Source organism: Medicago truncatula, chromosome 7 (genome assembly GCF_003473485.1).
Source record: "Medicago truncatula cultivar Jemalong A17 chromosome 7, MtrunA17r5.0-ANR, whole genome shotgun sequence".
NCBI classification, from domain to species: domain Eukaryota; kingdom Viridiplantae; phylum Streptophyta; class Magnoliopsida; order Fabales; family Fabaceae; genus Medicago; species Medicago truncatula.
The window spans coordinates 50,230,002-50,246,342 of record NC_053048.1 but is presented as its reverse complement, the minus strand read 5'-3'; the positions used below and the strand labels follow the sequence as shown (position 1 = coordinate 50,246,342).

At 30.3% G+C, this 16,341-nt stretch overlaps 1 protein-coding gene across 2 annotated transcripts; it reads right to left on the bottom strand.

Annotated features, from left to right (window-relative positions):
* Positions 1–11,818: 11,818 nt before the first annotated feature.
* LOC112416450 (uncharacterized) lies at positions 11,819–15,865 on the bottom strand. 2 transcript variants are annotated; one of them, XM_039827267.1, is made up of 9 exons: positions 15,601–15,865; positions 14,056–14,285; positions 13,728–13,957; positions 13,415–13,639; positions 13,244–13,336; positions 13,062–13,166; positions 12,401–12,700; positions 12,107–12,180; positions 11,819–11,995 (listed from the first exon to the last, which is right to left on the bottom strand). In XM_039827267.1, the coding sequence occupies exons 2-8, from the start codon at positions 14,276–14,278 to the stop codon at positions 12,115–12,117; spliced, it is 1,242 nt and encodes a 413-aa protein (XP_039683201.1). In that variant the 5' UTR covers positions 14,279–14,285; positions 15,601–15,865; the 3' UTR covers positions 11,819–11,995; positions 12,107–12,114. The 2 variants fall into 2 exon arrangements, with proteins under 2 accessions (XP_039683201.1, XP_039683200.1); XM_039827266.1 differs by having other exon boundaries at positions 14,056–14,280.
* Positions 15,866–16,341: the final 476 nt, after the last annotated feature.

The window sequence follows — 16,341 nt, the reverse complement described above, 5'->3', positions numbered from 1 at the left end:
TTTAAAAGAATAATTACTAAATATAGGATGCTTAAAGAATGTCCCGAGAGCACTCGTTAACAAGACCCGTTAGTTTATTATCGTATGCTCTTAGAACACATGATAGCATTTACCTAGCTAAGGTTAAATATGTATTTAATTTTCTTAAATCTTCATACCAAATTTAGTCCTTAAAAAAAATAGTTCTTAAAAAGATAGATATTTCAATTGGCAAAACATGTACAAACCCCTACCGGTGTCTCCTAAATGGGTTTGGGATTATATATATGTTGATTTTGAACTAACTAACCAAATATATCTAAGTGGCACATATCACATCTAAGAAACTGCAAGGGTCTCTACTGAAACTAACTCATTCTCTTTGATGTTTATGGGTGTGACAACATCACAATATAAAAATGGATTTTGTAAGTGGCAATGTATGGTCCCTTTGCATATGTGTGCTCTATCCATTTCAATATTGTTATCATGGGACTCGATTTGCTTGCTGATGGTTGTCTCACCCTTTTCTTATTCCAATTAATTTTTTCAAGAAAATGACTTCAACAGAACAAAACACTTGAAAAAGTTCCAAGATTTCCTACTTAAACAATTCTATCTAGTTAGTAGGTGTCAAAATGTGGCTAAAGATAAAACATATCATATATTGTACCCAAAAAAATATCACAAAGATGAAAGTCAAAATGTGAAAACATGTACAAGCATATGTATGCACCAATTAAAGTCTAGCTCGTTGCCTCAAAAACCATCATTATATATACCAAAGCAGATATCAGATAAACTGTAAGCCGATTAAATTTGGATTGTTTGATAAAATTAACAATTGAGTTAAGTGATAAAAATGAATTATAACATAAAAATATTAAAATAAAAAATTAAATAATATTTAGAAATATTCATTAAAAATCTATAAACAACGGTGAGAAAAAATTGACATCAAATAGGTCTATATATATATGCCTAAACAACCGAATTAAAAATGCAAAAATATATTTGAACACACATTATTCTCCAATATTCATTTAACACGTCATTTTATATATAGTTGTTTCTTATGTGATCTATAACATCTATTATACCACTATTCATATTTTTCTTTCTCCTAGATCAAGGTATATATGTAATATGAGAAACGTTTTTCTTAGAAAAGGTCTGACTTATTTTCTATTCATGATATGTAAAATTAAAGAAGGTGCTTGCTGCTGGAGATTAATTTATAAAACGTCTAATCTTAAAATCAGGTGAGTTAAATCAGATTCAGCATATTCAAAGTTTTAGTTGCAATATAAGCCTACCGAAAAAAAGATGCATCTTGTTGATATAGATAGTACCAAACAATTCTTATAAGTCTTCCTTTAACCATACAGTCACATACCTACACGGCCTCATGATCCCTCTCATTTCGGTGTGATTCGGTTCCTCTAGAAGCTGTTAGGAGCCGCTCATTGTCGTGCCTTATGCACCGGCGACCACTCCTCGCACTCGTCAGCCTTGGGTGTTACATCCCCACCAGCTTCCGCTTGGTTCGTCCCCGAACCACACCGTACTGGGAGAACCAGGCTCTGATACCATTTGTAGCATCCCAATCTGCTTTCAGGATTGCCGACTGACCCCACAAACCAACACGAGTCTTTTCAGCGTGTTTTGTCCTCACTCGCACGCTTACCGGAAAACTTCTCGGTAGGTCACTATGGTATATTGTGTCACGTGACATTGTTGACTGGGCAGGGTATATATGACAGAAAGGGTCCGGGGCGGAGTGCATGAATTTCACCAATGGACCATGTTTTAATTGATTAAGAAGGAAAAAGATACTTTCGCCCTTAGTTTTTAAATATAAGCAAATTTTACTTTTTAGGTTCATTCAATTAATGATGTATATGGTCCATATACATCATTAATTGAATGAACCTAAGAAGTAAAATTTGTTTATATTAAAAAACAGAGGGAGTAGTAAGTATACGTGACAAATCTTCATATTTTTATCAAAATTAATTATTATTTATAAAATAAATAAAAATTGTATTTTTTTTTCCGATCAAGTAGTTTAGGTGTTAGAGTTCACATATTTTAAATGTGCATAGAAGTGGGTTGTCTGAGATTTAAACCCCGACTCCTATATATATTGTGCAATGTATTCTTATTAACTAGATTAAGCCCACGATGACATAAAAATAGTATTTTAAATAAAATTAAAAAAAAAAACACGGCAAAATTAATTTGTTTCATGATTTATAATTTGTGATGTCATGGCTGATGCACAAACATGATAAGTCTTGCATTATGTACAACATTATTACTATTATTTGATCAATAAATTTCACTATCAAATTAAATAAAATATGATAAATTTATTAATTACATAGTAAAAAATAAATTTTCGTATAATGCAAGAGTAATTAATTTCCTTATGTATGTTAGACCAATGTTTTTTAAGGACAAAGCTTATTTTGTGATTCTCTTATATTTATTTGATGAATGAAAGGAATAATAGTTGGAAGACGCAACTTATATACTATCATTGTGGCTTAGTTTGATACACGCGCACTCGGATGCAAAATGAGTGAAGAGTACTAAAGGCATTAAAAGACTCCTAATATTGCTAGAAAAGTAAGAACAATGGGTCACACTATACCTACTCACTACCCCACTCATTCCCACTTGCTTTATCAATCTCTACTTCCCCTCCAGCATATATATGTGTATAAATTATAATATCAATAATATAATAAACATGTATCAATACGTGTATGTTATAGAGGCTTATCCAACAAGGTAACAACATATATAACATGCATATGAGACCATTTTTTATCCTTAATTTTTCTGAAAAAAATAATAATTAATTATTGATCGATGTTTATGGAGGAGATCTATGTGTGTAAGGTCATGTAAATCCAAAGCAGGCAACGATTATGCCCCAACTTTTGCCTACTTCCACACACCCTTTTGTTTTGATAGTATCCTAATCTCAACTTGTGATATGTTGATTGGTCTGATGTGGGTGTTTTCAACACTCAAAAGTCAAGAAATTGACTTGCTGAATTGAGAGAGCCGTGTCAAGTTCATTTAATCTTTTTGACATGACTCCATCATGCTCATTAATAATTGTTAGAAAAATGTAGTATGGTGAATTAGCAGTGGAATGTTTAGTAGAGAAGGCAGCACGTTAATAATAGGAAAGATATAGTGTGATGAAAACCCTAATTGTTATGTTCCATTCAAATGCCTTGAATACAATTAATTATACATAAATTCACCTATTTATAAGTGTGAGAGGTTTATATTCTACATACAAATTCTAGAATTTTCATGAATGTAGTATTGATTTATTCTATGCATTGTTATATTTCAACACTCCTCTTTTAAAAATTTAGGGGACGGGGAAGGGGCGTACCTGCAAAAGATATTCCAGTGTCAAAATAAGATTGTGTACTAGTATGTAATAAATGAGCGAGTTAAATATGTTGATTATTCGTGGTGAACACCTTGGAAAAATTCGATATCGGACTTTGCAATTTGGGCAATCTAATATTTTAAAGTGGGTTTTCTTGTTTGACAATCTATAAGATAATTTAGTTGGAGATTTTAAACTCCACTCCAATTGGACCAAATACACCATGAGGTTCTTTAAGTTTAAAGTTTATACCGGAGTAGTACTTTTAGTTTTTTAAGTTTCGAATTGGTCCTTTATGTCAGTAAAAATTTGCACCTAGCCCTTGAAGTTATAAAATATATACATCATTATCCTATTTTCCCCCAATCTCATTTTAAAAATACTTGTGTGGACGTTTATTGCTATATTGGTACGTCCACATTCATCGCTCTCAAAACTAGGATTCATAGTTGTATTACTCAGTCTTAATTTAAAATAAATTTGATCGATTAATTGATTTATATTGTTGTTGATGAAATATTTATCTGTAAAATAAAGAGTGAATTGGAAAACAATAAGATGAAAATGTATGTAAGTAATGTTTGATGTCATAAACACTTTTTGGATCCTTCACCTCAATATTAAATGGTCTTGTAAGCATTTTTAACAAAGTTAGATGAAAAGGGATCAATTTGTTATAAAATAAAATAAAATAAAATTAAAGAACTAACTTGTTCACTTTTACCGACATAAATGACGAATTTAAAACAAATAAACTAGAAGGACTAATGTGGTTCAAACGTTAAACTTAAAAGACTTTGGGATAAATTTAATTTTTATTTATCGTATGTGTTTGTGTGTTTTATAAACTTAAATCTTACGGGGAAAAATTTATGATATTAGTTGAATTTAAGAGGGCAATTTGATCCACAAAAGTGATTGTTGGGAAATGAATTTAGCCAAAACATTAAGTGTGTGTTTGGATGTAGGGTTTATGAGAGGAAAGAAGGGGAGAGTTTACTTTTTATTTTTAAATTACGGACACTTGAATTTTTTTTTTAAAAGTTAACATATTAACATGATAAACGATCGTATAATTCTTCAATCGCACTTAATTTATTTTAGAAAAACATGTTATATAATCCGTAATTTAAAAAAGAAAAGTAAACCCTCCCCTTCCTTTCTCTCTTAAACCCCCAATCCAAACACACACTAAGACTCTGTTCATGAGTTTGAAGGGGAGGGTAAGGAGGGTTGAGGGTGGAAAACAGTGGAAAAAATGGATAAATCTTTCATATTTTTTGAAATAGTATTTTTTTAGTAAATGATAAATTAATATTAATGATTAATATATTTTTAATTTTATATCAACATAGATTATCCCTAAAAAAATTGCTCAAAAAAAGATTATCCCTAAAAAAACAAAAGATTAAATTAAAAAAAAAAATCATATAAACCCTCTATATCTTCCAAAACCATTTTCCAACACATTTTTTTTTGTTCCTCAAATGAAGATAATTTTGTATTATAAAATAATAACTTCAAAATCCTTTTAATACCCTTTATTTCTTCCACTTACTTTTTTTTATTCAAAGTTTTCTCCTCCGAACTCAGTCTCACAAAGAGTTATTATGGACACAACAAATTTTTTTTTTTGTGGTGACCGAGATTTGAATTCAGAATCTTGCATAATACGCATATATTATACATTATCCTTAACAACTCTTTTTGTCATAACAAAATTTATTTCCTAAAAATTGCTCTAGGGTTTGTAAAATGATCTGAGATTCGTCGTTTGTCTCTGCCTTTTTGTGGGTCCTCTAGTTGATTTTAGCACTACTATTTTAAAATAAAAATTAGGATAAAACAAGCCATATAAAAAGTGGGTTCCAGTTTGAAGCATGGTCAAGAAAACAACCAATCACAAAGAGAGCTGCCTCTCTTGGCAACTCCTTTATATTTCCCTTTAATTAATTCAAATAAGACCCACGAGCACGACCTTTCTCCTTATCGGGTTCCGATTCAATACGTGTTTCCTTCCTATTAGTCTTATCAAACTACTTTTCTTTCCTTCATATTTTCTCTTTCCGATAATAAAAAAGATAATAAAAAAGTTTAGACAAAATAGAGTTCGGACAATCATCAAAATTATGATATAAATCTGAATTTAACGAACATTGACAAAGGTATTTTTATATCATCATTAAGGAAATTATCATGCCTTGAGCGATAATTAAATCTAAATTTATGAGCGATCAACTTCTTATTAATTGAATCATTCTTTATTGATTTTTTCTTATTATTTATGAAATTTTGAATAAAAGATTAATTTTTATTAATTAAAGTGATACTAATGACTATTTTATAAATGTCTCCAATGATATTTGAACATTATACTTTAAAATCATAAAATTAAACTCTTTATTACTTGACTAATTGTAGTTGTGAAGTATGGTAGGACGCTATTGGATGAAATCTTCTTTATTCGCATTGTTGCACATCAATGGTATGCAACTATATTTCTTGATCTCTCAAAAAAAATTATATTTCTTGAAATAAAAGTGTTTATTATCAACAAAAACTGAATCTATATAGTAGAAGAGACTAGACTATCATGATATGAAAAGCCAAGAATCATATTTTGACTAAAATAAGTATTTACAATTAATATCTGACATGTCAAATAAGATTATCTCAAATAGTTCTTAAAAAAATAGATTATCTCAAATAGACAAACCTATAAAAAAAAAATGTATTTATTGAATGAAAGGTGACCAAACGAGTATTTCATATAACTTTTTTATTTTGGTACAACTTCATATAACATTTAAACCTCTAAAAAAATATATCTCATTTAAACATGGTGCAGAAATTGTAGAAGCATTGGTTTTGATTTTGTTCTGTTTAGGGTTGTTATTTTTTTCTTTTTTGTAGATGCGCATAGATTGGTTCACATTTGTTTATCATGTTTTGCATTAAAAAAAAAATCATCGACAGTGTATTGACAATGTTATATTGACAAAGTCCGCATTTGTTCAAAGTCCACATTTGTATGATGTCTATTTTACTATTATTTCTTTAATTTCAAGTTATATTGATAATGTTAACATGGCCGGAGTCACGGATTAAATTCAAGAGAATCAAATTTAAAAGTATAATTTAGTAGAAGAAATTATAAGATGTATCCATAAAAAATATATATATATATATATATATATATATATATATATATATATTGATTTAAAGGAGCAAATCAATCCCATATATTTGATTTTTAATATACATGGATGCTATATTAATTTAAAGGTTAAACTCAATTAGTCAATCGACTTTAGTTAACGACGGACCAATCTAAGATTGAAATGAGAAAATAAAGGGACATCTAGGGTACACACGCTTAAGGGACATCTAGCTAGCTATGCGGACACAAATCGGACCACCATGAATCAACTAATCTTTTATTAGGGTGAGGCCAGCCACAGCCAGCTAAGCCATAATAAAGGGTAGATTGTAGGTAGGTTTTTTTTGGGTCCTCTTTGTTTCTTCCTTTTTGTTTTTTTGCTATTTACTTTCCTTCCCTCGTGGTTTTAAGACCTTAGAAAATTGACACTACCCAACAAAATTCGTTGGACACTTGTAAGGTGTAGGGGCTACTACCCTCTATACAGCTCCTCCTTTCCTTTTAAATCTCATTTTTTTGTTCAACACTTTTCTATGTGGCCTATGCTAAAAAGTGCATTCCACACAACATATGGTATTCATAATTCATTGATTGATTTTATACCAAATCGTTTTCTATGTAGTCGGCACCAAGTGTTTAACCCGATTGACTTGTTACTTTTAGAAGATGTGTATGCATGGATGTTGTCACTATTCATTATGTGTGGGTTAATAATGGTAATAAACTCCGTACTTCTTCTTTAGAGTTTGTTGAAAAGGATGTCATCAATTTCTAGCTCAATCATCTTAAAAGGGATGAGAAAAAAGTCTTAATTATTTTTTATCATTAACATTTTACCACACCTTGTACTTGTAGTTGAATATATTACGAGTTTCAATCTAATCTCTTATGTATAAATTCATGGAAATTAAAGAGTGTTGAGGATAAAATAGTAATGGTCCGTAGTTATAAGGATAATGCTTTTTTTTTTTTTTTTTTAAAAAAAATATACATTATTTACAATGTTATTAATCAAATTAACCATATTTTTTAATGCTTTTTGAATCATGTACTTTTTTTGAGAGGAATGTTAGTGAATATTCATGTAAACGAGTCTGATATTAAGAGGCAAAAAAATACTTAGAAATATTAATTTTATTCTCTTTTAAAAAAAATTAAGAGTTCTATAACTATGAGAAATATGAATATAATTTGTTTGCATGCACAATCACATTTCGCTGTTGTATCATGTCATGTGTGTCAAGTTGTTCTTTTCAATGTTTAAACATTTCTGTACTTTGGTTTTTTTTTTGACAAACACATTTCTGTACTTTGAGATTGTAATGTCTACTTTGTGATGTCTACTTCTTTTAGTTATATTTTTTTTTCATATAAAAAGTTGTTTTTGAAACTTTTTAATAATTTGGTAATTTTCCTCAAAAAAATTAAATTGGCAATTATTACTTAATACTGTTAAGGAATTCAACTGTCGAAAATTCTAAATTCTTTCAACAAACATACCATAATAGCTTGGAATTGAAAAGTTATGTTAGCTTCAAGCTGGAACAGTCGTTGAGAGATTCCTTTAGAAATGGTCCATGTGTTCCTTCCTTCCTCATTAATCTTACAACAAAGCTAACTGCAGACAGTGGGCCATGCATGTATCAATTAGGACCTCTATGTTAGTTGCAACAACTGATTATTAATATATTGTAATTATGCAAATAATTTGTGTAGAAATTTTAATTTTATGTTAACATTGTTGCTTTTTTACATTTACATATATATAGTTATATACTCACTAATACCAACCTACAAATTTTACTTTTAAGTTAGGCTATGTTTAGCAATTTACATTTTTCGGTAAGATAAGATAATTAACTACTTGTTCTTTTAAGCTAAATTAAAAGTATACATCACTTAGAAAGTTGGTTTTCATTTGAAAAAGGGATCACCAAGATTTATTTATTTTTTCGTTTTTAAAAGGGTGTAAACAAACCATGGGTTGCCTAACAATTATTGGTTAAATATACTTTATGTTCAACTAAAATGATGTCATGCCCTAATATATTAAGAATGTGGCCAGGGTTTTGATATATTTAATTCATTCGTGTAAAAATTATAAGTCGAGGTGATGTCAATCTCTTAAATAAATCTCTTCGTACTTTAAAATATTAGTCGTTAACTTCTGACTCGGTTGGGATCTACTAAAAAAGTACTATATGTCGTGTTTTCATTTGTTTGTACATTATCCCAATATTTAATTGGTACAGAAGACAAGGCATGCTTATGAAAAAGCCTAAAGACCAGACCAGACAATCACAGATTGCCAAGTTTAGTTCAAATTATATCAAACACGATTTTTTAATATATTTGGGTCACTCCCAAATAAATTTCTATTTATCTTCGTCTATAGAGCTTGTTTTTAGAGTCTTTTTCCTTAATATAGAGCTTATTTTTAGAGTTATGATTGGTATAGTAGTAACCATTCAATGAAAGATACGTGAGTAACATACTTTATATTATTATTTTTGAATAAAACATACTTTATATTATTGAATCATGGAAAAATAGCATCATGAAAGTAAATAAAATAAAATAAAAATAAAGCAAAGAGGCTTTTGAATCTTACTGAAACTGATTTATTAGTGAATCTTGGTTGGAATTATGGAATCCATTATTAATAATTTATATTGATGTTGCTCTTTTGCTTTTATTTATGTTTTATTTGCTTCATGGATTTGTGGCATATCATGCAGAATAAACAAATATTTCTAAGTTTAATGCCTCGGAAAGTATGGACAACTACTTACTTTTTTTTTTCCCTTTCCAAGGGCTGCACACTGATTTGATTATTCTTCTTATTTAACTCCCTTCAATTCTATATACTGAGATGTAATAATTTGTACAAAAAAAAAAAAAACTGTGGTTCTTATGTTTTATATATAAGGTCATCTGGTTCAATTTATGAATTTTTTTTTTTCTGCTTGGAATGTGTTTTTATAAATAGAAACTCAAAAGAATTTACTCAAATTAATGGATGAGGATTTTGTTTTCTTTCATTAGTTTAATTTTGTGTATGTGCTTCAATTAATTGCTTGCTTTTATCTTTGAATGTCTGGATTGGATAGTGAGTTTGGTATAGAAGCAATATATATATATATAAATAAAAAAAAAAGGAGTGCGTGTGTGTGAGGGGGGGAATGACCCTAAAAATTGAGAGTGTCCTATTCGTTAGAGTGGATGGCCCATATGAGTCAACTTGTTGAATTTCAGAAACAATAATAATGGAGATGAGAGAAGGGATATGATATGATAATGATATGGGTCCTCTCTGTTCTGTTGCTTTTGCTCATAAACCATTTCACTGTCTTTCTTCAATCATGAGATTCTCAAATATTACTTCCTTCCTTTTAGTGTTAATTTTAAATAAAATAAATAGGGTCTTGTTTAGGGATGACAATTGGACCCAGATCCAATGGATACCTGCATAAAATACCCACAATGGGTAGGGTAAAACTCCACTATCATGGGTCTGGAGACGGATTCGGGTAATACCCACGAATTTAAATGGATATGGGCACGGATAAGGGTACTATACTGCCCAGCCCCGCAACCCCGCATATACATATTTATTTAATATCATAAGTAATTTATTTATTTTTAGTGTATAATTAAATAATTAATTTAGCTATTTAAGCCTAAACTAAAACCTAAACCAATAAACTGCTTAATACAGTAACAACTCCATTCTGCCGGTGTACAATTTTTTAGAGATATTTTGGATGTTTTTAATTTGACTAAATACTACGATTCTTATTATTTTATTAGTTAATTTTAAAAGATTTTGATCATAATTTTATTTCAATTGTGATGTTTTTATTGTTTTTTCATAGTTAAAGTGCGGGTAATGGGTGCAGGTATGGGCACTTAGATACCCATAGGGTATGGGGAAGGGCACTAAAGTTGTTGTCCACGAGGGTACAGACACGGGTAATTTTTAAAAATGCGGGTATGGGGATGGGCATTGTAGTACCCTTCCCATTGGGTACTCATTGCCATCCCTACTCTTGTTAACGAATGCCCCCGGGCACTCTTTAAGCATCCTAAAATTAGATATTATTCTTTTAAAAAGTCAACTGTTACAATTTCCAATGTATGTAATACACAACTTTTCATTAAAAACTTGCTATTTAAAGTGCTTAAAGAATGCCCCGGAGCACAAGTAAATACTATGTTATTTTTAATTTCTAATACAATATTAATCATTTCTTTTCAATATTACCATCTTTGTACAAGACTCTATTAATAAAACATTCATTCTACTTTGATCGCAAAAAAGACGTGGATAATTAATAAGGATAATTTAGTAAAATATATGTCATCTTTATTTTAATCTTTACATTTCTTAATACATTTCTAAAAATTTTAAATGATATTTATTTTGAAACGAATAAATGATGATAAAGGTAATGTTATCTAACACGTCTTCACTCACTACTCTATAAACTCATATACAATTAATTTATTTATACTTGATGTTTAATTAATTAATTTATTTAGCTATTTAAGTCGAAGACTAAACCTAAAAACTACTTAATACAATAATTGATCCTTTATGTTAGTATATAATTTTTGAAGGATGTTTTGCATGTTTTTTATTTTGTTAAATACTATGATTCATACTATTTTTTTGAGTTGATTTGAATTTTTTTGTACCATACACTACAAGAAACTTCACATTTAGTGACAGCCGAAAACCATAGGTAAATATCCTTTTACCGTAGGTATATGCCAAATTACCTATACCTACGGCAATTTTTTTCGTGGTGGATACTGGTGTTATACCTACGGATTTGAGCCGTCGCTACAGCCTATAGTTACGGAATCTATAGCCGTTGGAGAAAACAATTATGTTTTACCTACGGATTTTTGGCGTAGGTATAGAACTTAATCAGAAATGCAAAAACTTTTTACCTACAGATTTGGACGTAGGTATAGAACTGCAAATGGTTTTTACCTACAAACATTTCCGTCACTAAAAACTTGCCAAGACCTATCATTTGTTGGTATAAATTTGTTACCGTACGCATTTCATTGCAATTAATGTACACATCACATTCTTGATGCTATATCATTTGAAAATTTTATTTTATGAAATTAATCAAATTACAAACTAGGCAATTAAATGGATATATTTTGAAATCAAAAACAGATTCCATACCATATATATTGAAGATTAAAACCAATTCTTTCAAACATAGAAATTAAAAAAAGCTAAATCATGTCAATCCTATTGTACTTTAGAGCATTAACCAAAACAAGACAAATCCATATTCGGGATACAAAGCCTTATATATAACTATGTCAATAGAGAAAAGAACCAAAACAATGTCTAGCCTAGTTTCCAATTTCAAATTTTCATCTTCAAGTCTCCATATTAGCCTCCTCATCTTCACCTACAAGAAATAAAAAGAAAAGATGAATAATAACACAATTCAACATTGAGAATATCACTCCTAAAAAAACAAAGAAAATATTAACAACTTTAGTGATATTTAATTGGATACCATTTTCATTAATTTTCATTATTGCTTGGACTAGGGGAATTCAAAGGGTTAGGAACACTAGAAGCATCAGTAACCTATATCACAGAAAATTGAAAATTGCAGATAAAGATTAGTATTAAATCAAGAGTATTGCTAAATGGTTCGAACCACCACATGCGAAATTCAACGAATTGTGTAACTCAAACACAAAACCAACATTGTTTTCATAAACAGGTAATTATATAAATTCCATGTTCTCTTAAATCAATGAAGCAACTTGTAGTTTTATATGAAGATTAGAAAATTCAGAAGTACCTGTCTAGCAACTTGCATTATCTCATTCACATCTTCTCCAGAAAATCGACTTTGAATCAAAGTCATGACATTTGCTAACAAGCCCTCCATAGTCTTAACTCTATCACGCAGCTCTTCATTTTCAGACAAATCAACCTTTGATTTTTTAGATTTAGGTAACTTTCCCATACATCGCACGCGCCCCTTCTTTGCAGCTCCTTGTACTTTAGAAAATATGTCATCCTTCCAAGACATAGAACCCTGATTGTTTTGAGTTGATTGAGATGTTCCAGCTTCATTACTATGTTTTTTTAGTTCTTCCTGAAACCCAAAACATAATTAAAAACAGTTGGCAATCATGCATGAAAAGGCACGAGAGTTTCTTGGCGCTGCTATTAATACACAAGCAGTTGGCAAAACATAGTGACAAAAATATTTACTCAAGCATTTAATTTGTTGATCTTGTTGCTAACATGCTAAAGCACCTAAACTATATTTTACAAGCCACACAACAAACAATACTCTACTCACTCATGGTTTTCCATATCTCACCAAATCATAATTACTACAAGAAATCAAACAACAGCAAGATATCATACTTTCAAATGGTATAACAGGGATTCGATTCAAAATTCAGAAAAACAGAGAATCATTATGCGTTCCAAAAATGTTAGATGCTTACAATCATTCTTGCAGCTTTTTCATTGACAATTGACCCATCTTTACGTGTGCGAGTTTCAATGTAAATATCTTGACGTCCAGGCATCACTCCTTTTCCCTTTTTCATCTAAAAACCAAACAAACAGGTTATATGTTTATTGTTTTTAAATACAACTCATCCAATGAAAAATACAAAAATCAAACCTTTTCATCAATAAATTTTGGGAGACTTTTTGTCCCCATACAATGGACATCCTGATACTTGGCACGATTTTGTTTATTGATTGCGCTCGCTTTCTACAATTGGTATAAAATATTAGTCATAATAATATGCATTTTAGTGTATTACGTATAATATGTATGACTTAGACTTACTTTTGCTTCATCAGAGAACCAATATTCAACCAACCCACGATATTGAACTTCGTCAATCCTAGCATCACGTAACTCAATTCCAGATACAATTTCATCTACTGTTTTACTTGGGTCAAATCCAGTTGCCTTTAAATCACCCTTCCATTGTCTCCATTTTTCATTCAAATCAGATTTTATCATTTCTCGCAATTCATCGGTTATTGGAGGAACAAACTCAAATCGTTTCTACACATTGAGAGATGTTAAATAAAAAATGTAAGTTATATTACAAATTCTGATACACAAATAATTAAAAAACTTGCAAACTTAATACCTCTATTTGTTTCAGCATCGCTTTTTTATTATCTGAGGGCATATCTTTCCAAGTTTTGATGTTGATGGGTGCATATTGAGACCTTCTAACAATACTACCTAAGTAACGAGTAAAAGTTGTCCCTTCATCACCAATTGGTCGTCCAAAGTTATCCAACTTAACAATTATGAAATCATCCTCCATTTCCCATATATCTAACATTCTTGTTGGACCTCTACGTCGTTTAGGTCCTACATCCACAAGTAAAAGGAAAGACATAATAACATAAAAACAAATTCAAAGAATTAACAAAACAAACAAAATAGAAAATGGTATATAACATTTATACCTTCCACAATACGTTCTTCTTCTTCTTCAGCTTCTATGTCAGAAGGAATTGAGTGAGATTCTACAGACTCAGGCATGACACTTTCTGTATGACTAGGACCAGAACCAGTTTCTGCACCATTACTTCCTTGCACATTGGTTGAGTTTGAATTAGTGGGAATGGACTGTCTTCCTTCATTACTATTTTCTCGATGCCCAATACTCAATTTCCTTCTTTTAGCCATTGCTGCTCTAAATATGAAAATATTTTTAAAATAATCTCAACTCAATATATTAGCACACAAAGTAATATTAAGATGTCCATAAAGCATCATAACTAAGTAATTGTAATATGAGTTACAACCGTAGATCAAAATAAAGTTACAGACTTACTCCATCAATTTAAGTCAGAGATGTATAATACTAATATGTTTGGTTTTATATTACCTTCACAATATTAGTATCTCACAACAAGAATATATCTTTATTATATACATCCAACTAACTACATCAGTGGACATTGATGAGTGATGACTTATAAGGAGAGACACCGAAGCCTAACCAAACAGGAAAGAACAAATGCAGCTCAGTTTCAACACTAACACCTAGCATCTCTACATCTCTCATTAATTGTTTCAACTTTCTGTTAACATTCAAACTATATGCGTCATTTGATTCACACCTAGTTCCAAATGGTATAACATAAATAAATGACATGTAAATTAAAAGTAATGTGGGGCTAAATATAGCAAATGAAAATTCATGAAAATATGTGAATGAGTTACAACTGTTGATTTGGCCATAATTGCTTCAGTCTCGCTACTTCGCTATTTGTCTTTTTAACCAGTTTTTTTTACATATGTCTTTAGTTCATCATTGTCATTACTTTTCACAGAACCTCTCTTTATATTTTCTTAAATGGAAAACTAAGTTAAATCAAGATCTTCGATGACTTAAGAGGATAAGCTAAAAACAGCTTATGAACATGTCATAAGCTGTTTTCATAAGTTTTTGCCAAACAACAGTCTTACAAAACTATTAGTTCTTGCCAAAATCAAGTTATATTGCTTTTGCATAAACTATTAGCTATTTTAATAGCCTATCTTCGATGACTTATGAGAATAAGCTGAAAACAGCTTATGAACATGTCATAAGCTGTTTTGATAAGTTCTTGCCAAATAACAGTCTCACAACACTTATGCCAGTATATAAGAGCAAATACATCAACCCAAACACTCCCCAAACCTACTAAATCTCCTTGAAAGATACCCTTAAAATAAAATAACTTTTCATTAAAATAATTGTTGCTGCTGTGTAAAAATAAACAAATCAAAACAAATCAAAAAATCAACACAAATCAAAAAATAAACCTACTAACTTTCCTTGAAAGATAATTGTTACTATCATACTAAAACCATAATCAAAACAAATCAAAAAATCAACAAATATTATAGTAAAAATAAATCAAAAAATCAAGTGAAAATAGTGAAAACCTAATAACAGAATTTTGTCCTTTGATGACTTATAGAAAGTAAAAACAGAAGAAACGTGAAAATTGATGACTTACAGGATCTCGTTTGCTTTGAGACAGAGGGATTTGACTTCAGATTCTTTCAGTTGATCTTCAAGGAATTCGATTTGGGTGTGAAAAGTGTTGCAATTTGGGAACGGGGAAGAACAAGAGAGGATGAGGTTTCAATCAGGGAAGAAAAGGTGAGGTTTTGATTTGGCCATTTCAGGATTTGGAAGAGTGAGATTTTGATTTGGATTCTGAAATGGGTGAAGAATGAAACCGTGTTATGGAATGGGAAGAGTTGGGTTTTTTTTTGTTTTTCTTAGAGTTTTTTTTTATATATTTTCAATTTAGAGGTGGAAAAATTGGAAAAAGCGGGATCTTTCCCGGTCTATAGTTTTCATTAGGCGCGCTCTCTTGTATTACTTTTTATATTTTTTTTTTTTAAGATACCTATACCTACGGCCACTTCCGTAGGTAAAACATATCAATACCTACAGATTTTCGTCCGTCACTATAAACCTCCGTAGGTATATGGCAATTTTCTTGTAGTGATAGTTTTTATTTCAATTGTGATATTTTTATTGTCTTTTCATAGTTAAAGTGTTGATGATGGGTGCGGATATGGGCACTAAGGTATCCATAGAGTGTAGGGAATGACACTAAAGTTGTTGCCCCACGAGGGTACGGACTTCATTATGAGTATTTTTTTACAAACGTGGGTATAAGGAAAGGCACTACAGTATCCTACCCATAGGGTATCCATTGCCATCCTTGAATCAAGAGTGCATTTAA

Bases quoted from the DNA above. Each gene is read 5' to 3' on its own strand.
- LOC112416450 (XM_039827267.1), bottom strand. From the start codon at position 14,278: ATGGCTAAAAGAAGGAAATTGAGTATTGGGCATCGAGAAAATAGTAAT. The intron at 13,958-14,055 runs GTATAAATGTTA...TTGTGGATGTAG, and splicing joins AGAAGAACGTATTGTGGAAG to GACCTAAACGACGTAGAGGT. The intron at 12,181-12,400 runs GTACTTCTGAAT...TCTGTGATATAG, and splicing joins TAATGCAAGTTGCTAGACAG to GTTACTGATGCTTCTAGTGT.